Source organism: Schistocerca nitens, chromosome 1 (genome assembly GCF_023898315.1).
Source record: "Schistocerca nitens isolate TAMUIC-IGC-003100 chromosome 1, iqSchNite1.1, whole genome shotgun sequence".
Classification (NCBI taxonomy): Eukaryota; Metazoa; Arthropoda; class Insecta; order Orthoptera; family Acrididae; genus Schistocerca; species Schistocerca nitens.
This window is the reverse complement of record NC_064614.1, coordinates 462,315,487-462,342,202: the sequence shown is the minus strand read 5'-3', so window position 1 is coordinate 462,342,202 and position 26,716 is coordinate 462,315,487. Positions and strand designations below refer to the sequence as shown.

At 37.3% G+C, this 26,716-nt stretch overlaps 1 protein-coding gene across 2 annotated transcripts in view; it reads left to right on the top strand.

Annotated features, from left to right (window-relative positions):
- The first annotated feature begins 3,768 nt into the window (after positions 1-3,768).
- Positions 3,769-26,716, top strand: part of LOC126251812 (39S ribosomal protein L16, mitochondrial) — a 37,056-nt gene continuing 14,108 nt past the window's right edge. The window contains exons 1-5 of one of the 2 annotated variants that reach the window (XM_049952460.1): positions 3,769-3,927; positions 4,035-4,106; positions 12,594-12,751; positions 12,848-12,979; positions 13,083-13,193. In XM_049952460.1, the coding sequence (XP_049808417.1) occupies positions 3,894-3,927; positions 4,035-4,106; positions 12,594-12,751; positions 12,848-12,979; positions 13,083-13,193 (507 nt within the window). In that variant the 5' untranslated portion in view covers positions 3,769-3,893. Of the gene's footprint in view, positions 3,928-4,034; positions 4,107-11,336; positions 11,357-12,576; positions 12,752-12,847; positions 12,980-13,082; positions 13,194-26,716 lie in introns of those variants that run through there. The other variant, XM_049952469.1, reaches the window with a different exon arrangement.

Here is a 26,716-nt window from a genome sequence, read left to right as displayed (position 1 = left end):
CTTCAAATTTAAGTGCTAACTAGAAAAATTATTTCAGAATAAGTACCTGAAACTTCAGGCCAGTGCTTCAAGATGTTCCTTCATGGCACCTGCTGTTTCCTTGTTAACTTCGATTCCGTATGTTTCTAAGAAAGCATTGAAGAATGGGAATGCATCAAAACAGCTCTCTTTCACTTTACTGGACTATCTTTCAAGTTCTTTTAATATTTGCTTCTATTTTATCTTGAACATAGAACTTGTGGATATCCTTCCCTTGCAGTGATAAATTGAGGCTATTAAGAGCACTGAATATGTCACTCAAATATGAGAGATGTATTATACAGCTTTCGTCATTTAACACGCCCAAGAAACTGCTCACAGATTTCGTATAATTTTTGTGCTCCAACAGGAAGATTCTCAGCTCACCTCGAAGTTCATACAATCTTGATAGCACTTTCCCTCTTGACAACCAGCGTACTTCACATTGCAGGAGAAGTGTTTTGTGCTCACTGCCCATCTCATTGCACAGAATGACAAACAATCTTGAATTTTTAGGTCTAGATTTCATAAAACTAATAATTTTCACTGAGTCATTAATGATTATCTTTAGGCTTTCAGACAGACTTTTATCTACAAGGGCCTCTCGGTGCAGGCTACAGTGAGTCCACTGATCAGAATGGGCTACTGCCCTAACTTTGGCAATCAAACCTGAATATAAGCCAGACCTAGCAATGGCACCATCAGTCATCATTGCAACATATTTTGTCCACTTCATTTCATTTTCTATCATAAAGCCACCAAGACATTTAAAAATTTCTTCCCCCATTGCTGTCATTCTCAAACATTTACAAAAGGGCATTTCTTCCTCTATACTCCCATCAAATTCAAATTTAACAAAAGCCAAAAGAATAGCCTCGCCAGCTATATGTGTGCTTTCATCAAGCTGAAGTGAAAAGTAATCACTTTGCTTGAAAACTGTAATCATGGATTGTTTTACAAATTCTGACATTTCATCAATCCTTCTCTTCATTATTGTGTTTGATAGGCTATTTCATCAATTAGTCTTGTGTGCTTTTCCGCTAAATAAAGAATCATATCTTATTCTGGCCGCTGGTAAAATAATATCCTTTCCTACGATGTGAGCTGCCCCCTTTTTGGCTATCAATAATGACAATCGATATAAAGCTATTGTAGCTTGCTTATTTTGTTCCCCAGAAGTCGATTTTGTTATCACACAGTTTGACTTTAAAAATTCTCATTTTCTGTTTTGGAAAAAATCGATTGACTTACTTGCGTATTCTGGATGTTTCTTCAATAAATGTAGTTTCAGTTTTGAGGGTGTCATATTCTCACTAGCAAGTACTTCAAAGCACACAACACACTGAGGAAGTGGCTCTTGAAATGTGCCAGCAAACACAAACCCAAATTTCAAATAGCTATCATTGTATTTACGAAAGCAATATTTTGCCTTCTTCTGGATGGAGTTCAGTTCACTAACTTCACTAACACAGTCACCTTTAGTTGTATTATATGATGCACTGGTACTGGATGTGGAAGGCTCATTGTACTTACATGAAGTCTGTATTTTAAGGCATGATCCAGTTTTAATCTACACGTCCATAGTGAAATTAAATGATGCAAGCCACTTCAATAAACACGCATGCACACACTATACCAAGAAACAAGCAAAGCATGCTCTCACAGTCGTGAGTCACACTGTCCTAAGACCCCTAGTAGAAGGGAAAGTGGTGTAGCATTATTGCAATCACCGATGAGTCCTGCGCCTGTGCTGTTCTCGTTTTTCCAGAGCACGTTATTAAGCCAAAATAGTGGCTTGCTTAGAATGATCTTGTATATAATTTTTCAGATTATAAAACTTTCCTTTTGAAATAACATTTCATATTTTCATTCTGCAAGATATTTTACTTAATTATTTTAAAAATTGTTTGGTGACCCACCTGAATAATTCTCGCGGCCGACTAGCGAGTCGCGACCCAAAGTTTTTGAATCACTGACCCCAGAGATCTACATACTGAGATCACTGACTGACCCAGAGTGCTCTTCAGTTGTTGCCAACTTCAAAAATGGCTCAAATGGTTCTGAGCACTATGGGACTTAACTTCTGAGGTCATCAGTCCCATAGAACTTAGAACTACTTAAACCAAACTAACCTAAGGACATCACAGACATCGAAGCCCGAGGCAGGATTCGAACCTGCGACCGTAGCGGTCGCGCGGTTCCAGACTGAAGCGCCTAGAACCGCTCGGCCACCCGTGCCGGCATTGCCAACTTAACTCGACATGAACTCTATTCTGGAAATGACTAACCGAGGAATAAAATAGCGACATACAGCGCGTATTCCAAGTTAACAAGTGGTTAACCTGTTCCTTGGTTAGCTAGCGCTGGATGTATCCTGAGATTTTACCATTGGCCCTATGTTCAGTTCAACAGAACGGGACGGAAGGTGACTAGGCGCCAAAACGTGGTGGTACACACTAGACGGAACGCTAACGCGTAACTTCGCATAACCAATTACCGAACCGCAACAGAGAGGTTTCGAGATACCGTTTGTGGTGTAAAACTAGGAATATAAAATCACAGCAACTTTGTTTGCGCCGACCGTAGTGAGAGCACACGAAAGCGTAGTACACACATTTATAAAATAAATCGCAGTCTCACAGTTATTTGCAAGAATTATAGAAACCTTCTAAAGGGTCTTTCCTTCTCCTTTGTTGCCAGAACTCGGATGACGCGAAAGCCTGGTACGATCGTCTGCAAAAAGGTGGCGTGATGCGCTATTGACAGTTACTAAAATAACGGGTGGTGTCAGATGAGCGGCAATAACAGTAACCACTACTTCTCAGTAACCGGTTATTTCTATCTGTTAATTTATTTTGTGCCACCTCTATTAGACAGTTGTTTAGAGTTTTGTTGGGAGTATGGGTTATTGCCAAACAGGATGTGAGGAATTGCGTCGACTGCTATGGGAGGCTGCTGTGACACTCTGTAAGGAGACCACCGATGTAATGAAATTACTAGTTTCCTTTGAGAATAACTTTAACTTGGAAAACATTCATCACTTGTTGCCGCTCTTGTCAAATCTGCAAACTGTATCCACACTTGCCGCCTTGAGACCCGCACGCTCGATATGTATCGGTCGGAGGCGACTTCGTTATGTAAACTCGAAAATCGATTTACGAAATCCGGTTTTGGAAGCCCAATGTAAACTAGACGACACATTGGTTTGCGAACGTCCCCTTTTTGGTGTTTTGCGAACAGAAACCAGACTGTCACCGTGTTTTTTAATCATGTCTGTCTATTTCCTAAGTGTTTTTAATCAACACCACTGACTCCGGTTTTTCTTCACAACTTTTTCGCCATGTACCAGTTTTAAACATTACCCCTTTTATCACCTCTTTTTATAGTTATATCTCCTCATTATGTTTTTTAACTTTATCTGTAGGCTGCAGAGCGATGTATTACGCTGCTGCCAGCCCGCACCCCTCTGGGGACTTATGACCTCAGCAGTTGAGTCCCATAGTGCTCAGAGCCATTTGAACCCGCACCCCTCTATGGGAATCAAAATACAATAAAGAAAAAATAAATTGATTTACGGAGTGTAGATATTGATGTAGAACTTAGCAGATAACAGCACTCAAACAGCAGCATCCCCTCCCCTCACCAATGTCAGTGTTTCAACTTCCTGCATGAGGATAAATGACGCTTCGTTCCGTTCGGCGTGCGTGAAATTTTTGCACCTTTTATCGTGTGTATGTTGGCTGCTCTGGGGTTTAAGCACTGTTTTGTTTTGTGCTATGAAGTTGTTGTAGTGTGGTAGAGAATGTTGTGTGTTGTTTAATATAACAGTTAATTAAAATAACATTTAATGTTCTGCGAACGATAGAAGCAGCAAAATGATGCGATCGAACTTGGTTAAAATTTTAAACAGTATGTGCATTTTTTTCTGTAACATACCTTATTGGGTGTAATTTGTATTGATCAAATGGGAAACCTAAATGAATATAACAGTTTTAATAGTTTCCTTTGTTTAACAGGCTCATTTTCAAAGATTTGCGCAGAACAGACAGCAGGCATGAAACATTTTCCTCCACCTCCAAAATACGATGGTAAGCAGGATATTGATTTTGTTTCTCTGTTGCTGTATGTGCCAGGGACATTGTAAAGTTGTTAGGAGAATGTCGTTCATTGTACGCTCGACCCCCAATTAATATTTGCTCTCGTAAATGTCATCCTATTTTGCTCGAACTGTAAAGTTGTGTGATTCACACAAACTATAGGTATAAAGTGCAAATCACTATTATTTGGTAAAAATTACTTTCGTGTGAGTAAGAGCTTCTCTCTTGTTTCGTTAACAACGGATGTTGAGTTACTGTTTATTTTTTGACTATCAACTCGGAGTAACAGTCATTCGTTCCTCCTGTTCACAGGTTATAATTATGCTTTTACTTGTGGAAGCTTGTACCACAGTTTTAATGGTTTCATCTCATTTTTGTGTGTGGACATTGAGAGGAACCTTTAGCTTTTCATTTTGATAAGGGACTGCTGTGAGTGAATTGGTAAATGTCATTTTGTGCTTTCATGAGAAATAGAAAGCTATTACATGTTCTGTTATCGTATGAAGACTTTAAAAGCTATTGCCACTGACTATGTATGGTGCCTTGATGTATTTTCCACGAGAATCTGTTTGGGTCTCGGACAAATGAGAGAACAGTTGAGGGAGGCAAAAATGTTATGTTTATTGTGTTACACTTTAAAGAAAGCAAGAAATGATGTGGGACTACACAGCTCAGTAATTATTCAATTCTTGCTTATTTGATGGCATATACACTTTCATCTAAGGTAATCTTAATTTAAACTGTTACTTTGGAAACATAATTAGGGATTAAAGGCTTGTTGATGGCGAGTTTTATTGGATTAAAGAAGGATGAAACAGGAATCTTCCCAGCATTTCCTTTTCAAAGGTACCATACCCAGCATTTACCTAAGCAAGTTAGAGCTACAAGGGATAATCCAAATCTGATGCCTTGCTTTAGTACATGCATTTAAATGGAACAAGATATTATGCTTTAATAAAGTCATTCATTTCCCATTATTAATACCCAGACCGAAACTAACAGTGTGAAGGAAACTTCTTTCAGCTTTTAAATGAACATAATGTGAATGAATGAAGTAGAAGAAAAACATCTCAATTTCTGTGGCAACATGCGTATAAAATGAACATTGAACATGATTACTAAATTTCACAGTGCCACCTGTCACAGTAGTATTGACACACTCATTCTTCTGAAGTGTTAGTTCAGAGGCAGACCTATCAATATTATAAACTTGAGGATTTCTTTCTATGGATGTAGGGTTAAATCTCGTGCTTGACCGAAGAAACATGCTTTGAACTAACAAAGAACATACAATGAAAAGCAATGGACAGACATAACTATCACAATGTACTCAACAGAATAGTGAACTGTGGTATTTATTTCCGTTTAAATTAAATTGATTTAAAGCTGCAGCCCATTCTGAGTAGTTTCTGTAAGTCACATTCAATAAAGAGCAGCCCGCTTTCGTTTGCCATGATGAAAATGTACATTCTCTAAGTTTAAGTGCAGTGCCCTGCCACAGTGTCTGGTGCTTCCTACATGATTCTCTCTCTCTCTCTCTCTCTCTCTCTCTCTCTCTCTCTCTCTCTCTCTCTCTCTCTCTCTGCCACAACCACTGCACTGCTTAACACAATACCCAAATCAAAATACAAAAAAATTAACTGCATTCAAAACAAAAAACCTGAGCCACCAGGAAACAAAACTAAATAACACCTCAACTTACCCTAACTGCCACCAAAACATGCCCCATCCCCCACAAACCAAATCATGAACATCCCCGCCCCAACCCGACCTACTCAGTTCACAACCCTTGGCCTATCCGCTTTCCCCACTGCCCTCAGAAAACAACGAATTGCACAAAAATCATAAGGGACAATCTTTCACCTGCAGTATTCGTCCAGGGTTGAAGAGCACCTTTTCCCCATCTCTATAACTGATTTAATAAGCCCCCAAAACCCCTCTATTGCATTGGAACATGCCCCAGTACTGTAATCTTTAAACTACATATTGTGATTGACAGCAGAATTATCATATCCCAGTTTGACAAACCCTTATATGAAAAAACCATCTGAAACTACAGTAGTCCTCTCCTCAATGTATTCTTCAATCAAGCCCACTAAAACCCTTTTAGTTCTGTTCTGAAGCACCCTGAAAACATCATCTGAAACCCCCACCTGATATAACAGCTCCCCATACCCACAAAGCTGCATGAGGAACACCCCTCCTGTACTTTCCTTTTCCTGAACTATGACTTATTATTTCCAGCACTACTCCCCCCCCCCCCCCTTTCCCAAATTTTCCTCTGTATTTAACAAATTCAGATGACACTTCTCTACAATATGGATATCAATCTAAAACATATAAAGCACTCACTCCAGTCTCATGTGCACAGAAAGAAATGAAAGAGCAATAATAATAAGTAATTAAAACAATCTCTTGGATGGCCAATCTAAATTTCTCAGACTGATCTCTCTCTGTATGGATTGCCATATGTTATCACAGCAACACCACCACATATAAAGGTTCCTGGTCCAAACAGCAGGATCTTTGGCCAACTCCATATGTACCACAGTCAAGCTAAAAGCCTACAGAAACATGGTTGTGTTCATCATATCATCCTCCAGGGTAACCCCTGCTATACAATATCAGTGTAACTCCTTAGCAAAGCGGCACACACTGCTGTTGTCAATAATAATTATTTCCTTTATGAGAGCATTGTTGATTGAAATGAGTAGTTGAGTTGTGTCAAGTAACTATTAAGGCTGTTGAATGCTAATAATTATTACTGATAAATTAAGGCAACTGCTACCTCGCATCTGAAAAACGTGCTCTTTGTCTGTGTAAGGTCACACATGACTAGTATTGCTTGGCTCAATTTGCTAATTGACTCTAGTATCTAAACATTTATTCTAATCATGAGGACAATGTTATACCCAGCTTGTGCACAATATTCCCTAAAGGTCTACCATTGCCGATGTGTATATTACTGCCTCAAAATGTATCTGCCACCTGAATCAGCACAGGTTTACAGAATTTTAATTTCAGCCTCATTTCTTTCACATGTGATCTACATAATAGAGGTTGGGTGGTACTACTCCATAAATATTTAAGCTTGTCAACATGACTTGTGGATTGTCAGTTCATAGAACAGTTTCCTTCCAATTTCCCTGATATACTGGCACACTATGTATGCTCTGTATAGTGATTTGTGGAGTACAAAGGGAGATAACTGGATATCAAACACCGTACCAACTGTTTTAATAATTAAGTTCCACATGCCACTACTATGGTGGGTTAGAATAAGTATTGCATATTGCTTTATTGTCATTATTAGACATGTCAGCTGTAGCTGTAAGAAAAATAAATAAATAAAGAAGATAAACATAATTCCACTTGATAAATGCAAACAAACAAAATGAAGCCATACAAATGATTCTACTGAAAATATTACAGTTTCTTCTCACTGTCATCTTGCATATCACATTGTTTATGAACCCATTGACCTTCCTTATAAATGTAGACTCTTTTGAATGTTGTTAGGCATACTCGTTACCGGGTTGCCCAGATAAGTATAAGCCTGTTGGATATTGTTCCATTCATTCACAGCAGCCCCTTTGATGCCCTGTAAGGTTTCTGGTGGAGCAGGTCGAATGACAGTTGCTTGTTTTAGTATGGGCCATGCATTCTCTGTGCAATTGATGTCTGAAGTCATTCCATTTGACTGGTTGATATGTAAGCCATTCTGTTTGACCGATTCTTCACTCCACTAGGAAGGTGCTCACAAGATTGTGATGTTGGGGGTGTGCATTGTAGTCTATCAGTGTGCTTCCTACTTGAGTATGTTCAGCAAATGGAGCCTCAATGCATGCAAGGGTGTCATTCTGATGTTTTACAGTAGTCATCCTCCTATGTATTGGCACAAGAGGTGTCCTGCAGCCACACATGATTCCACCCCAAAACATGCACCTTGATAAGGGTGACATGGTCTGTGATACATTTAGGATGTAAAAATTATCCTCGTTGCCTCCCCACACAAATACCAGTATTAATGTGGATCTCATCAGAAAAGAGTGTTGTCCCACTGCTGCCAAGTCCAAAAATGTGGTTTCTTGCTCATGTGAGCCAAGTTAGAGCAGGAGCCTTGAGAGGTCTCCTGGCATGTAATCCCTGCTCATGAAGCTTACTATGTATACTTTCTGTTGACACCTGCACTCCTGTGGCTAATTGCAACTACTGCCATAGACATATACTATTGTGTACTGGTGTTATACACAGATATTGGTCCTGCACGCCTGTTTTATTTCTCCTTGGCTATTTATTTGATGATCCTCAACTAATCCTGTTGCTAGAAACTTGTTCCAAATTCAAGAAACATCACTTTGACTCACAGTGCCATTCGCTGCAATGTCCAAATGTCTCATTCCATGCTTCATCAGAGTGACTTATATGGAGTTTCTGATTGTACGTTATTGTTGTCCAGACCATCCTGAATCAACACAGTAACAATATTCCAGTATTTACAGGTGGCATGGTGGCCATAGACTGCACATACTGCCCCCTCATGGGCTGTTTCCACTAGAATTACATTACAAACAAATCATTGTATTGACATCATAATGAAGTTCTAGGTCACAACATTCAGAATTAAAGTTTCAGCAATATACAACCTTTATTTTGATCGCTGTACAATAATGCATGTCTGAGAGCTGAAGTTTGAGGTACCAGTCCTGTTACATATTAGTCAGTCGCATTACAGCACAGTAAAAATAAGTAATGCTTACAATTGTGCATGTTATTGAACATCTTCCACTATCTTGACATTCAGCTTGAAGGATACTCCCTGGGGTGAAGGGGGAGGGAGGCAGTTGAACTCTGTGACTGTTCCGTTATTGAGTGTAGTCTACACACTGCAATGTTTGATCCCTGAGATTACACATCTGGAAAAGGCAATTAATGTTATAGTATAATGCGGAGTAAGGTACATAATATTAGCAAGTTAAGTTTGAGATGCAAGTGTAGTGTCGTGGTGTCATAGCGATATGGGAAACAGGGAAACAGAGCTGCCCAAATGAACTGCTTGATAAAATACATTTTACGTGCTTTTGGGTTTTTTATGTTTGGTCTATAGAAAGTACAAGATAAACAAAATGGAAAGCATACAGTGCGTAGCTTCTTCATGCTTCATATTTTCTTCAGAGGCCTTAGGTATCAAGGGCCATTTGCATATTGTGAAAATGGGCTCTGTAAAGTGACCAGTAAATTGCTTATTTTGTGCCAGTTCTCTGAAGTAGCTCCATTAATGTTCTGATGGTTACCTCTGGTTCTTGTCCCAGGCTCGGACTGGTTTTCTCAGACACTTCTTTTTGTGATCACCTTTTTGTTTTGGATGAAAGAGGCGGCCAGCTAAAAAGAACAATTCTGTTCTCTTTTGCATGCTATTGCTGAAGTGTTTATTGGAGCCTGATGTTACTGATTATTGATATAGTTGTCTTACTGAGGTGATTATATATTCTATATAGTTTATATATATTGTGCTGTACAAAGTCAACAAACTATTCTGTGAAGAATTCGAAGCCCAACTCCACACTGTCCAGAAGCACGGCTACTGTGATGATTTGAGGATATTTTTGGAATCAGAATAGATTTCTTGCATGCTGTGTGCATGCATGGAACAATAGTTCACTGAGGAAAATAATAGTTCAATGGAAATTATTATGTTTTTCAAGTTGAGATTGACGTGCTGTTCAGTAGAGACATTGTTCATCCCAGAGCATCCCCTTCATGGTGACATATTTGGCTTGTTGCTCAGCCTTTTGAAATCAGCAGTGAATCTTTGCTATTGACCTGGGAAGTGCAGTTTCCTTTGCACTGGAGTGTGAAAACAGATGATATGGGCACTACTTCATTATCCTTGGCAGGTATTGTAACATGCCAAAGGCTTGTTTTGCAAGCCTACTGAAGACTTCAGTTTCTTGATATCTGTCTGTTTACCGTGATGGATCGTAGTCAGGAGCAACAAATCATGTTGTCGCCTTCAGTGCAGTCATATTACCTTCCACTGCAATAGGAACAATGCAGTTATGGGTTGCCTGTTGGTTGTAAGGTACAGTTTGTTGATAAAATGGCTGGGCATGTTGCAGATGTCCGACAGCGAGTTGTGTACTGTCATTGGCTATTGGGGAGCAACAACTGAGGGTTAAGGACAGCAGTACCAGGTTTTTTGGTTAATGTAGGCTACCATGTAATGCAGTGATGGCTTATGGCTGAGAAGTTAGGTGAAGAGACAGCAGGAAAGGAAAATATACCTATATTTACACAAGCTTGTCTTAATAATTGAACTTGTGCAACAAATCAATTCTTTGGTCCTTTAAGGCTGCAAAATTGTTGATGATATCTTCCTAGAATGGCTGTATTTTTATTAACTGTGCTAAAAGTTTTTTCTGAATTGAAATATTCTCTAAGAAGAAAGTCTCTTTTCCGAAATTGCATTTACTCAGGTATGTTTTTATACTTCAGGCAAGAAAAGCTTCATTTCACATTTGCTGTAGAGAAGAGATGGACAGAATAAAGGAGAACAATATACGTATCTGAAAAATGTCCTATTCTCATTAAGTATTTCTAATGTCTTTCCAATTGATATATTCCTGCACATCTCATGGGGAAACAGAACAGGGAGTTTTGCTTCTTGAGTGTTGTATCTTGGAGAATATAACCCCAAAGAAATTTTGCATGTTTTCAAGTGCACAAGAAGGAAAACATGCACTTTTCTTCAGACATTGTGGTATTGGCAAAGCAAACAAAACCTCTCATTCATTCCCATCAAAATGTGATCCAATGTTTTGGAATGAAAGGCTTGATAGAATGTGAAAAGGGTGTTTGTAATAAGATACACCCTGGATTATACGCAGAGTTCATATTTGAAACATAAACCACTAAATGCACTTCAGATGGAAGCATGCTCCATGCATGCAACCTTCACTGCTTTATAGCCTGCTGTTTTGAACTGAGTAGCCGGCAATAAAAGCTCCGTATCTACTTCACTGCATGCCCCTTTCACAGGCAAACTCGAGCATGTGATGTCATGGTTGCTGTAGCAGCCATATAGCCATGCTTGGCCTGTGGCTGCACCAATGAGCTTGAGCTGTGGGAAAGGGGAAAGCCACTTGGCCTGGGTAAAATCATGCGCTTGCTGCTACAAGACAGTTCTGTGGAGTACCAACCAAAACAGGGAAATACATTTGGAGTAAAAACCAGCATATGTGGTAAGATAAATAAACTTTTATAAAAATATTGGTGAAGTGCTACTTCACCTACTACTCTTAAAACCTCTGATGTAATGCATTGAGCTTTATGTTCTGTTATGAAGGTGTTTGTCAGTTTCTGAACTAGTGACAGTGGAAGGGGCCCATGTTATAACATTATTAATGTGACTGCTACTTAAAAGTTTTCTTTCGGTATGTGTTATTATTATTATAATTATTGTTATTGTTATTATACAGTGATATGCAAAATAAGAGTTCCCTTGTTAACAATAACTTTTCTTCCTGTAGCTTATAGAAATCGAGCTCTTACCAGAGCCATCAGACAATATATTGTTACCCATGATTTGCAAGGTTGTCAGTTATATTGGTTCTTGTAACAGAAGTAGCTTCTCCTTGATCTCATACCAAAACGTTATCACTTAAACTGTGGGAAGTTGACTGCGTATTGCATAATCAGTAAAAGTTACATGTGCCAGTGTTAATATGATCATCTAGTTGAAAGATAATGTTAAGCCCAGTGACCCTCGTCATCATTCGTAATGTTTTTTTATCTTACTCTCAGTAAGGATATTGCCACAGTTGTGTGAAATTTAATTTTTGTATCTTTTCAGGTTTTGTAGTAAGATGTTGTTATTTTTCTCATATTGCTTTAAATTTGTGCAGCTTTTCATCAATATGATCATCATAATCATAACTTATCTCACAGCCCAGATGTTTAAAACACTCAGTTGCACTGTTAGTGCTATTTTATAGAAGTAGACTATGTGCCCCTACTTCCCCCCCTCCCCCTCCCCCCTCCCCCCTCTCCCCCTCCCCCCTCTCCCCCTCCCCCCTCTCCCCCTCCCCCCTCCCCCCTCTCCCCCTCCCCCCTCTCCCCCTCTCCCCCCTCTCCCCCCTCTCCCCCTCTCCCCCTCTCCCCCTCTCCCCCCTCTCCCCCACCTCCCCTCTCTTTCTCCCCTAATGTCTATATACACTCATCAAAGTTATCTACATTCAATAGATGCACATAAGAGACAATACTCACGGTATAATTATGTAGGTCAAGTGCTACTGTACACAAAGAAATAAAACATTTCAAATTGGGAAACTGAACCTCGTACTCAGGATCTCCCAGCTTACAGTGCCAAAATACTTGACCTGTATTACCTTTTATTTTTATATAAAGAAAAAAATCTTAATTTTCTGTGTTGTACTTTTTCAACAACATTGAGCAGTATCAGTTTTTATTTTTTTCCAGACATTGAGTTTCCTGAAAGAGCAAGGTTGCGGTTCATGGATAAAGTTCCTCAGTATCCACCAAGTGTTCGACCGCCAAAAATGATGAAACGGCTGCTTCTTATGCGGGGTCCAGAACTTGTGCATAATGAACTCCTTCATAGACAGTATGGGATTATAGTAAGTCTCTTAAGGTTCATAAGTTGAAATTTGAAACTACTTTCTGACTTTTATTACTTGTGGAAGCCCTGTTTCAGTGCTTCATTTTGTGGCTAGGCTACAGGAGGTGGCCGTCTGAAATGGGGTCACTTTGAAATGATACGTCTAGGAATTCTGCGGAAGATGGATGATTCAAGAATGTTTGCCATATGGAGGATTGATGCGCCATGGCAGTCTGTTACGAAAAAGGTATGCTTCCCATTTTTTGCACGTTTTTAGGCTTCTTCCCATGTTTTTGCACGTTTTTAAGCTTATCATTTGGATTTTGCATAACCATTTTAATCCATTGCAGGGTCAAGGACAACGAATGGGAGGTGGGAAAGGTCCAATAGATCATTACGTGACACCTGTGAAAGCAGGACGTGTGATTGTTGAAGTTGGAGGAAAGTGTGAATTTGCGGAAGTAAGTTAGCCATTTTTTATGTACATAAATATCAGCAGAATTAGTTACTGTACTGTGTTTAATGTAATAAGGTACATACTTGATAGCTTCTGCTAAAGTATTAGCAGTTGTGATGGTGTCTGAACTGCCAAGAAGTGTAGCAGTTGTAATGGTGTCAAACTGTGAAGAAGCAGAGGCTGAGTCAGAAGCTTTGAGAATAGCAATTGTGTCACCTCATATGTTACACAGAGAATAATTATGTGTGCCTCACAGTTATCTGCGGGGAAAAGAAACTAAAAACTGGTGCATTCACAAAATGTATTTGGATGAAAGAAAAGTGTTTGTTTCAGCCCGTGTACGTATGTAATGGCAGTATGAGGAAAGTTTAAAAATTAAGTTAAAAGTTATCATGGGAGGCCAGGTAATTTTATTGAATGCTGTACTACACTTCCAAATGATGCAAATGCAACACTATCAACAAAGTCATTAAGTTTCTGTAAGTTGCTAAAACATTATACCAATTGCTCCATTCCTTGATGATAGAAATTCACTCCTTGATCACAGACTTATTTGAGAACGTCACCCGACTTCATTTTTATTTTATTTATTTATTTTTTTTCAGTTGGAAGTATAGTAATTTCTTCCAAAAGAAATGGATTCAACTACATTTCGATCTCCAAACTCCAATAAGTAGTTTTGAGGAAATAGCAATATGTTGAACCTGGTATTTCTTTTTAGTATCAAACCAATTTCTGTCTTGCATGAAAGTTTGAAACTTTGTGCACAAATAAGAAAATACGTCATTTTGGATGAATCATGGATTTTAATTATGTATGAGGCTGACTGCAAAACATGTCTGTGATAATATTTAGGAGTGACAATTTTAGCTCATGCTATTAATATACCGGAGACTGAGTGGATTTCCCATAATATGTTCACATTGGTCCTGCTGATGGCATGGAGCACCAGTGAGAACACTAAATTTGAATACTGAGATTACCAGTAAGTGTTCACATATATTATTTATTGATTAACAGTTATTTCATTCTCAGTAGCCCACATAACTTGGGGTCATTCCATATCAAATCACCCAATAAAAAATAAATTTTACACCCACCTCCTTAGATTTTCATGAAATTTGGCTCAAATGGTTCTAATACCATCCTGACAACACCTGCAATTTTTTTGCTGTACCTCTTACAGTTTTTTTTATAAATTTTTAAAGTTTTTATGTTTTGCGTTTTCTGAACCTTCGGAAATGGTCAATTTAATTTGTATTCAAAACTTTAAATTTGCTTATCTTAAAAACTCTTTTAGATAAAATCATGAATTTTTGCAGCAAGTTTATTTATTATACGTATTTGAAGATAAAAATGATGCTATTAAAATATATTAATATTTTCTATGAAAAAATATATATATATATATATATATATTCTTCTTCTTCTTCTTCTGCTTTTACGGCCTCATTGGACCACTTCAGTCAATCATTTCTGGTCCTCTTCTTTGGTATTTTCCCCTTCCGAGTGGCCCAGTATCTCTTCATTCGTTCCGATGCTTTTCGTCGTTCCTTATCTGTAAATACCCTTTTCATTGTATGTCGTTTGTCAATTTTTGGTTTAAATCTAATTTCTGTGTCCCTCAACTTCTTTAAATTTGGCGTTTTGTTCTGCAAATCATCCAGAGTTATTTCCAGTTCTTCCATATCCTCTCTTATTTCCTTAAGCCATCCTCCTTGTTGTTTCAAATTCCAGAGTTTCTCAATAATTTTCCTTGATAATCTGGTCTCTGGTGTCCTCAGAATGTGACCACAAAAAGAGATCCTTTTCTTTCGTATATATATATATATATATATATATATATATATATATATATATATATATATATTTTTAACGGATGTTTTGTTTTATAAGAATTGCAATATCTAGAGTCTCAGACCTGATAGAATGCTCAAATTTGTTTTAATTTACTCTTAAACATATAGGCTACTTGATAAAACAAAAATAATGATGGCTTTTTAACATGTTTATTAATTATAGTAGATTACATTAGAATTATGTACAAAGATAGTTTACTTACGACACTTATGTATAACCCAACTGATTGCTTGAAACATTGAATTTTTTGAGTAATTTTGTCTTTTTAATAAACATTAATGCTGATTCAAACTGTTTTTCCACTTCATCCAAGAGCTTTCAGTTCTTTTGATACAGTCTTTTTTGAAGTAATACATTCTCCCAGTGCCGCTTGATTGAGGTGCGTCTACTACAGACTATGTGCTCCAAAGGCACTATGCACGAATCTTCTCTTTCAGGCCAATAAAATGATGCAGCGGGTCCTGAAGGATGTAGAAATAGAATTTCTGCATCTTCTTCATCATTGAATGTTGTTTTTACCAGTCCAAAGTACCAGTTACCATCATAATTTGCAGCCACATAGCAATTTATGGATGGTTCAACACGAACCCAATCGGAAGAAGAATGGAAAGAAAAGACTAAGGAGGGTTTTACACTATCTATAGTCCTTCTAATTTCAAGGTTGTTTGTTGTAAGTGGTTTGAAGTTATGAAAACTTCTTGTTGCAGGAATGGTTCGGGTTGCTGAAAAACGTTTTTCTAGTTTTAACCGTAGCAAATCAGCTTCTTTTTTGTCAATAAAGTGCAAATGAATGTTCTCAATATTTTTTCACAAAACTTATACACATCGATTGCTGTCATTTTTTGTTCTTTGTCTGAAAGCTGTAGACTGGCTTTCCTTAAAATTCTTTTAATAGTTCCTCCTAGGCCATCACAAATTGACTTCCCATGACTTGTTGAAAAAAAAAAAAGAGTGTTGGGCCTACAAATTAAAGTCTCTCAAGTGTTCAGTACTGCCCAGCACAACCATCTGTAAAGTAGTGAACTGAGTCAATGTCAGTATGATGTAATGACAGCCACTTTGTAATTTCTTTTTGTACAAACTTAACAAAACCAGTGTCATGTTCTTGGTCATCACTAATAAAACAGTGGTTGGAAACAAAAACATTGTTTTCCTCATTTCTTAGAAAAACTCCAACTGGGTGTAGAGTACAACCACCTCTATTCCAGTGGTAACTTTGGATCTCCTTTTGTATAACAAAGGAATAATTTTCACTGAAATCCATCACAATAATTGCTGTTTTGGGTGGTGGGTCTTCTTTCAATCTTTTAAAGGCTGCTGATTGGGATTTTGCTATAAACGAGTGCGGGGTGAGCTTTTCCAATGACCTAACCAATAAAGAAATGTAGTCTTCAACACTGATAGACCGTTTGATCATTTCTGCCCTGTCTGTGTTAACCCACTGACTGATTACAATTTCTTCTTCTAAATCATAATCTTCACTTAGTTTTTCAGTTAAGTACTCAGTTAGTGCAGTATTTGCAGGACAGCTGTCGCAATGATGTAGCATGCAGTTTTGGTTTTCCGTGTTGCACACAAGCATCTTAATTAGGTCTTTATAAGATTCTTCAATTTTCACAGCATCCAGTAATAGTTTAACATTCTGGTGGATACTGCATACACATACAGTGTGTGTGCCTGCAGCACCAGCAAGGATACACCATTTAGGTCTCAAGAAACAAAATTTTGAAAATCCTACTTCTACCTCGGGATTCTCCCATTTGAAAGAATAATAGAGTTCTCTCAAGTTACACAAAATGAGTCTTTTTTGCATGTACACCTTTTTTTTGAACACTTACTTTGTCTTTTGTTCCAGGTAGCACTCTGGAACTTTCATCCTTTTCATAAAAATCTGTTACAAGTCTTACTGTATTTTCAGAAAGAGTTTTACCTTTTTTTGGACCAGGAGTTTCCAAAATACCCTTTTCAGATTTTAGCTTTCTAGCTTGTCGCACCATGTACTCACTTACATTAAATTCTTTCACCACTTTATTTCGAGTCCAAGAATCTGGAGCCAAGGTCAGAATCTGGATTTTTCTAGACCTCCCAACAGATGAAATCTTCTCTTTCATAAGAGAAATCATTACATCAAAATCCTTTGCTTTCTCAACCACACTTTTATCTTCTTCGTCATCATCAGAACTTGGTGCATCATATTTTAATGCTTTTGAAACCGCCTTTTTTGCAGTCTTTTCAATACTGCTAACCTTCCTTTTAAAATAAGACCCTTTACTTTGTTCTGACAAGCCATGAAGCTTTATCGGTGTTAAACCTAAATAATCAAGAGCAATGTTTGTTTGTACGAGGGATTCATTTCTGGATTCCAATGATTCTAATTCAACCATGACTTCATCATCTGTTTCACTTTCATTGACTTCAACTCTTAATTTTTCCTCACAAAAGTTACGGCATGTTGAGCAAAGCTTTTCTCCAGGTTTTATGCTAATATTTTTTGTCAGTAATTGTTTAGAAAGATCCAAGCCTACACTTCTCAACGATTTTTTGATGGGCTTTTTGTGTTTTTTTAGTGGGTCTACACATGTTGTTTGATACTTTTCAAAAACATTTAAAAAGTAGTAGCTGTGGTGTGAACATATATTCTTAAATTCACACAGATTAATTCCAGATCGTAAGTGGATCAAATCTTTTTCTTCCTCACTCAATTCTGATACCGGTTGTAACTTTTTTGAAGGTGTGTAGGTTGTTTGGAAACAGTCAGATTTTTTAAATAACCCTACACTACAGGTTTGAATATCTGACATATACTGATTTCACTTTTGGTCTGATTACTGTTCTGGTTACTTTTATAGGATATTGGAAAAGAATCTCTGTAAACTAAGTAACAGTACTTACTGAGAGTTCGAATAAACTTAATAAAATACTATCCAAGCACTGTTTAACACTGTAATAATTTTTTACTTCAAAACACAGGAGTAACAATACAAAATCCAAGTGTACATTGTTACTCCAAGAAGACAAAAACTTATTTTCGGTGTCTAAGTCACTTGGTATTTTTTATTTTTAAAATATAATTAATATTATTTTAAAAATTAGATAACTATTAAACAGGTTAAAAAGCCAACATAATTTTTCTTTCTATCAGGTCTGAGACTCTAGATATTTCAGTTTTTGTAAAACTAAACATCTGTTAGCTAAAAAAAAAAAAAAAAAACATGAAAATTTTTTTCCATTTGGAAGAATTTAATATATCTTTATGGTAATTTTTTAACATTTAGATATAATACACAAACTTATTCCAAAATTTCGTACTGATATCTTGAGTATTCTTTAATATACAAATTTTTTTAGTTGTGAGGACACGTTTAAGTTACAGTTTCCGACTGCTGAAACAACGCCAAATCTAAAAACTTTAAAAATTTATATAAAAAGAAAACTATAAGAGATAGAGCAAAAAAATTTTACAAGTGCTTTCAGGATGATAAAAGAAGTAATTGTACCAAGTTTCATCAAAATCTGACATGGTTGGTGTCAAGGCCTGGGTGACTTGACTTGGAATGACCCCTTGTTAACTGATAGCTGTGCCAGCCCTTCAATAGGAAACCAGAGGAGATGCACACTCCTACTACATACTGACATAGCCATAGCTTAGGAAGTTCTTTGGGCTATTTGGAACGATGTAATTGTTAACAGCTGCTTAGCCAATAAAAATATGTGTGAGCAAGAAATGTTAACATCAGTTTTTGACAATGAAATTCTCCAAACAGCCATGCAATTGAGAAGTTATTTTATTTTCATGACCAGTTTCGGAAGTTCATTATGCTGTCTTCACCTCGCGTATGCAACTCTAAAAAATAATCGATATTGGCATAATGGGGCCATTTGTTTCTGGATGCCGTGAATTCTCACATGCTTCCTTTGAAAACTTGACTGCAACTCCAATAATAGTTGCTCTCAAGTCTTCAAAGGAGGCACTGCACGACTGTTTGATGAATTTCATGTTAAATCAGTAGTCCCACATAATAGTTCCCTAATACATTCAGTGTATTTGCTACTGGCTATCCTTCAAGTGTCCTCATATGGGAATTCTATAAATTATGAAATGTGTTTTACAATATATTAGTTCCAAATCACTTTGGAGACAAATTCTGTAAACTTTAAATGTACGCCACAGCTTCAATCTGTTGAGAAAGGATTAGGATTGTGGCTTGAATTGAAGCACACATGTTCCAATGACAGGAATTTTGCTAATTATTTCGCTCTGACTTGGTCCTGTTAATTTATTAGAACAGGAAATAGCTGTAAATTATTAAAGGAATTGCTGCTCAGTTTGTTACTAATATCTATTGGAATAGGCAAGTCTGCTTCCAATACATAATTTGTAATGATTGGATCACAGATATGTGGCACTTGTCAATAAATTTTAGAGAATATTGCTAAGTCTACATTCAGTCTATTTCTTTTTTTCCTCTCCAGAGATTCTCATAGCATCTGTACTACGTATGATGTGGACTATTACTATTCTATCATCCACTGTCTTCTGTTCTTGTGTTTCATTCCTACAGATTTGCATCTCTATAACTAATTATCTAGGATGCGGCTCCCAGAATTTTACATTTGTGCATTATCATTTAAGTTTTCCAGGGATATATTAAATACCCTTTTCATCAGCCTCATGGAAAATTTAAAACAACAAGTAGAGTGGGGGTGGGGAATAAAAAACACACTGTCTGTGCTAGCATATGTCACAAAGTGGTTTTCCCAATGTCGGCTATTGAAAATGATCAACATATACGTAACTCTGCATCTATAAATGCTAACACAGTAAGTTGTCCCTTACTGGAAATTGCATATGGAGGACTATGTTGGATGAACTGTTGAAGTAAATCCTGCAGTTTGTGCTCCCTATTTGATTGCTTGTTTGAGAAGAAGCCCCCTTATCTCTTCTGAGGCTGTCGTGTTGTCTCCATTGGAATTCTTCTCCGTTAGATTGCGCTTTCTAGTTGCTATTTGTAACAGTGAAATTTAGTGTGGCGGTTTGTATTACTACTATTGTTTCTGCAATAATGTCCAAAGTCATTACTTTAAGAAGAGGAATGCCATCTTATTTATTTATCAAAGTGAAATAAGGACTCACATCTGGTGATGTAACAAAATCAGTCCAGTGTGAGAGCCAAATGAAGTTCATAACTAGTGTTAGGATCACAGTTATAATCATACAGCATTATTTCTAGCACTGCGAGTAATGAACGTTATTTCATTATCCTTTCACCTAGTCTTGTAAGGTTAAATTAACATTTCATGAAATGAAATAATCTTTTATATTACTTATATGGAAATAACTTGCCCATTCTGTCAAAAGTGAATCGTTCATATCACCAGGTATGACTGATAACTGACTTGGACGTTTGTGTCACAGTGGCCAACTGATGACTGATCCAAGACTAAGAGTAATCTAATTTTTAATAAATGAAACTGTAATTAAAAAGCATTAACATAGGCGAAGACTTCAGGATTGTTAAATTGATTTTTAATAAGTCAAACTTTAAAGCAGCTCATTGTAAGAGCTATACCACACTGTGGGTTCATTTGTCATGACCATCTGGAGTGAGTAACCTGTGTCTCTATCAGCGTACTTGGTGACAGCAGTGAATCGGCAAATACAATTCTATGCATATAAAAATATATGTACAGAGTGAACATTAATAAAACTGACAAACTGCAGGCATGGATTCCTGACTGGAAATGGAGGGGAAAAGATCCTATTAACATTTGTCCGAAAACGGACAGTAAGCATGCAATGACAACAAATTGTTCCAAAACACAGTACAGAACTGAATCACATCCACAGCACAACAGATGTTTGGTGTAGCCTCCATGGGATTTCAGCTAATAGGAGTAATAGTGCTTGTCATGCAGGATACACGTAATCGTACTTTGGGTCACACCATGTATACCATGTTGAGGGGCCACTTGCCTGAGCTTGTGCTAGGGTTTGTCTCAGTATCCTGTAGAACCTGGTTCTCCAAATCTGTTGTACACACCATCCTCTGCATCCCTGCATGTTCGTCTGTCTGAAAGGATCCATGGTTGCGCACACACTCAAAAAGGGCTTGAAATGTTATATGGTGTCTGTAAGGGTACTTGTTTTGCTATAGCCTTGCTGACTCTCAATCACCTCCATCTGCATGGCTGTACGCAGGCACAATCTTGGCTTGTTCCTGACATGAATACTGGACCATTTTGTTGCTTGCAGTACGCTGTCAGTCACACAGCCTGAGACACACAAGGGACAGGTGTCAAGTGGTCAGAGAACTGTCATTCATCAGTGTCATCTACTGTGGTAATGATGCATTTCGGACACATATTTGTAGGACCTTTTTTCCTTCATTTGTAGTCAGGAATCTGTCCCTGCAGTTTGTCGGTTTTGTTAATGTTCACCCCCCCCCCCCCCCACACACACACACACACTCTGCAATGTGGCATAAATGCCACAGACTGCTGACACATTTGAAACATTGGATATTCTTGTCAGTAAAGGCAGTAGTATCTACACCTGCTGAGGTTGGGAAAAACAGAAAGAAAAACTATTTTGTTTGTTATGTGTGCTGCTCTCGAGACCATACTACAGTGAGAGATCTTGATCTGCACAGTTTTATGAATGTGCAGGACTTTTTTACTGCACGGCATTTGGAACTGTATCTTTGCACATGCTGAATTTTAATTGATTTTTATGCATAATCAGTAAATCATATAGTATCTCCTTAATGAGTTCGACATTTTAATTGTAAAACATTGGGGGGAAGTGACGTAATATGAGTACAAGTGGTCTCTTTATTCAAGACCGCCTTGAGTATGTTAGGTCAGCCTGTTCTCAATAGGTTGAAAAATTTACCTCAAGGCAGAGGAATCTCATTGAAGATCAGTGGCAAGAGAGAGTAGAAGGCAAAGAGAACCCACCATGTTACAGAGCCTTAAGAATCTCTCAAGTTTTGTTACTAGGAATAAATAGTCAGAAGAAAAAAAGGGAATCGGAGCCCAGGGTCTGGTAGTGGAAGGAACTATGTGAGACTTCTCAGATCTTCAGCGAAATGATAGGTGAAAAAAAAGTGAGATAGGAAATTGAAAATGCAATTGGGATAAGAGAACACTACTGAAAACTGAAAAAATTGTAAAAAAAAAATCAGGAAAGAGGCTGATTAGATATGTTTGCTGTACCAGAAACTAGACAGAAAAATAATATAAAAAAGGGAACACATCCTAATGTTCCTCAAAATGTATTTATTCAGTCACAAACTGGTTTTTGGCTTCTTAGGCTGTCTTCAGGTGACAGCTGTATGTCTCAAACACACGTAAAATTGATGTGTGACTTACAAAGATATTATTTCCACAAAAGATGCAAAAAAGATATTTTTTTGTCATACAGAAATAATTACATTCAGTATAAAAGGAAACAAAGTTTTTTGTAGAGATACATTTAACAGCTGATGGAAAATAATTTGGACTTTGAAATTTTACTCTATGATTTGTAACAAATATAATTTGAAGGAGAGGGAAAAAAGAAATTTAGTTTGATCATTTGATACTAAATTGGCATTCTGTCTTATGTTTGTTGATTTCCAGTACATCCAGCATGGTCATCTTTCCATTTTTTGTTACAGAATGAAATACTTCACATTCAGCATCATATTAGTGGTTGTCTGTTATTAGATTATAGGCAGAGGTTGAATCTTTCTTAATATCCAGCTTCTCTTGCATTCAGATAACCTAATTGCCATAGATCTGCCTGAGTGACCAATATATACTTTACCACAGTGCTGCATATGATTTTATGTAAACCACTCTGTGCCAAGAGCTGCATGTCTTTATTACAGAATAAAAATTATGGTGCACTGTTGATATTATAAAATCCATGTCTGTAGTTGCCAGACTTCAACTTTCTGCTGAGGTTATCTGACATTTTCCCATATGCGGGGTGATGCGTCTTGTTTCCGTAACTACTGACTGGTTCCTATTGGCCTACATACAGAATGGTATAATATTAAACATACTAATATTGCTTCAATTTATGGCTACAGCTCTGCTTTGATTGGTAATATACTAAAAATGTGTAAAAGTACACCATTTCTGTATGCTGGCCAACAGGAACCATTCAATAGTTGCAAAATCTGATTATCATCCCAGATAATGGCAAGATTTAAGATAACCTCTGTAAAAAGTAGAAGTCTCACAACTACAGAAGTACATTTTATAATACCAACAGTATATCAAAATTTTTATTGAGTAGTAAAGCCAAATTGCAAACCTTGGTACAGAGTGGTGCATATAAAATCACTTGCAAGCACTGTGGGAAAGTATGTATTGGTCAGTTAGGCAGAGTTGCTGATATTAGGTTACCTGAATGTGAGAGAAGCCGGAGATTAAGTAAGAAAGAAGGAAAGATTTAACTTTCACCAAATGGCTAATAACAAAAAACCAGTCATTTTATGTAGAACGTGAAGTATTACATTCTGTAAAGAAAAGCTGAAAATGAACCTACTGGAAATCAACAAATGTATGACACAGAATGTCATTTAGTATTAAATAATCAAACTTTATTTCCTTTTTCCCTCTTTTAAATTTAGGTTTAGTTACAAATAATAGACCGAAATAGTAAATTCTTAATTTTTTTTTCATCAGTTGGTAAATGTACTTGCACAAAAATCTTTTCCTTTTTTAATTAATGTAATTATTTATGAGTGATATATCTTCTGTGTAAATAATATTTGTGTAAGTCAAATATCATTTTATCACTGTTTGTGACATTCAGTTGTCTCGTAAAGATGGCCTAAGAAACCAAAAGCCGGTTCATGAGTGAATAAATGTTACTTATCAGAACATTAGGAAGTATTTCTTTTTCATATTATTATCATGTTCTGCCAAGCACTGATGGAAAATTCAAGTCATTAAATAGAAAAAAAAGTGGGAGATATCATGTCAGATGACTTCAGAAATATTTCCTTGTGGGAAAGGAAAATCAGACTGTTGCTGCATATGTGTTTTGTATATTGTGGCACTGTGGCTCTGTAGTGAATTGACAGACTACAAATCCAAAGGGCTTGGGTTTGATCTGTGGTCAGTTGTAAGGTTTTTATCAGTCACTTATCAGTTCAGTCTCCTCTGGCAATGTTAATGTCAAAAAGGTTGATTGCTTTGTGGTTCTGATTCCACATTAAAATGAATAAGTCACTTCAAAGATCAGGGAAAGTCAAGGGCATAGCACTCCAATAGGACAATGCCTAGGAAAACACTGTGGTGTTCAAACCGATCTTCAGTTTTGTGTCAGCTTTACATTATGTTCTTTCTTGTAAGAAGATGAAGCCTCATCCATGAATTGCTGCCAGTATGATGCTACCAGTGTTCATGGTCAGCATATGCTTAGTTTTTTCCAGAAGTACAGTTACTGGTGAGCTACATTTTGAGAAGAGGACGTGGATGCAAGAAAATTGACTGCAAAAATTTTATTGATTTTTATGAATTATTTTCCTTTGAACCATTATGCAATAATGATACTGTTATGAGGAGTTTTGTGGATAAAGTTTGTCAGTGCTTTCCATGCAGTGCATATTGTTAAATGAAGATATTTCTGATGATGAAAACATGTATCTTGAAAACACACAAAAGAAAGTGTCTTTGTGTTGTGAGTAGTTTCACCTACATTTTAGTTTTCAAGCCAGAACCGAACATCCAGTCAAGGGTAAAAAAGAAAATCAATCTGTGTCTGTTGTTAAGGATATAATAGACCAACAATATAGTTAATACCTTCCATGTTAATAACAGACTATTTCTGACAAAACTAGACATTTCTCCAGAATTCAGACAAAAAGAAAGCGTTCAGAAGATGGAGGATCATATTACATGTGTGATCCACCAAGCTGCTGAAAAATCGATATCAAAGTCTGGCAACCATCTCAGAAGACAACCTGCTCTGTGTGCAATAAAAAATACAACTTGAGAATCAGTTCCAGATGTGAAGCTCTGTGGAAATTCAAATGTAATCTAACAGCAGATCATCTTGGCAACTTCAGGACTGTGAGATTGAAAGTGTGGTAAGTGGTTAAATAAAGGAAGAGAAACTTCTGGAAGGAATTAGTGAATTCCAATTATCGATCCACATTGACCATGCAAGTTTCAGAGCCAATAAGAAGAATTACAGGCAAGGGCAATACACATCCTCTTCGGCCACATTGTGGATAGATTCTTTGTGGACTCATCTTGAGATTTGGCTCAAACTATGGCTTAACACTTTTTTAATATCACCCCATCAATCAGACAAACTCATGAGTTCATGGCATTCCACAAAACTGAAGAGATCAGGTGAAGTTCCTTCTCATATATGAGGAAACTTACAACAATACATACTCCATGTGAGAAATGGAATCATATCTGTCCGCAGCAAGAGAAACTGCCCCAGGTTTGGATCTGATTCATTATAGCGTTTTGTGATATCTGTGCTCGGGAGACAAAGACAAATGCCTATCTAGTTTCAATAAGAACTGGTTTGATGGACCAACATGGAGAGGAGGAATATTAAATCCTTTGTATAAATCATGCAAGAATCAGATCATTGCTAACAGTTACCAGATTAGATCTTACCAACTGTATGGGAAGACTCTATAGCAAATGGTGCACTGCCATTTTGTGTGGTTCCTCAAATTCAAAATCTACTGTGCTGCTCCCATTGCAGTATCAGATGAAGCACTTCCACCCTAGATGACTTAATTCTTTAAGTCAGTGCGGTTTTTACCTTGAAAAAGTATGTGACACCACTTAGAGATACAATATTGTTTGGCAGCTTAATGAATGTGACTTTGGGAACAAATCTGCCAGTTCCTAATCAGTCCTTCTTTGATAAAATGTGCTTCCACTGGTCATGTCAACTCGTGGTCATGAATTTCTCAGGGGAAAAAAAAAAAAAAAAAGTTCCCGCTAGGTAGCAGCAGTGATGGCCACACTTCAGTTCTAGTAAAAATGGTGTTGGGACGACAGAAAGCGTTTTGTGTTCTACATTTTGCGCAGTGCGGGTCAGTAATAACTTTCAGCAAGGTTTTCGTAGTAGGTATGGTGTGGATCCTCCTGCAGCACAGAGCATTAGATGATGGAATGAGCAGCTCCGAGAAACAGATTGTTTGTGTAAAGGCAAATCGCTGGGCCATCGCGGAGTCTCTGACACAGACGTCGAATACATCTGCCATATTTTCACTAGGAATCTACAGGAATCCTGTCGCCATGCAGCTCAACAGCTCAACATGTCCCCAGTGTCCATCTGGCATGTGCTACACCAATGAAACCATACAAAATTTGGCTACTGAAAGCTCTTCGTGGAGGTGACAAACAACAATGTGTGGAGATCTGTAATTTTGTTCTTGGCAAGATGAAGGATGACAGTTTCCTTCCACGCTTAGTGTTCAGTATTTAGTGAGCAACATTCCATTTAAATGGAAAGGTGGACCATCATAATGTAAGAATATGGGGTATGGAACAACCATGTAAAGTTGTACAACATGAGAAGGAATCTCCAAAATGTATTGTGTTGTGTGCAGTTTCACAGGAAAAGGTGTATGATCCATATTTCTTTGCTGAGAATATTACAGGAAGCACATATCTCGGTGTACTTGTAACTTTGTTTTC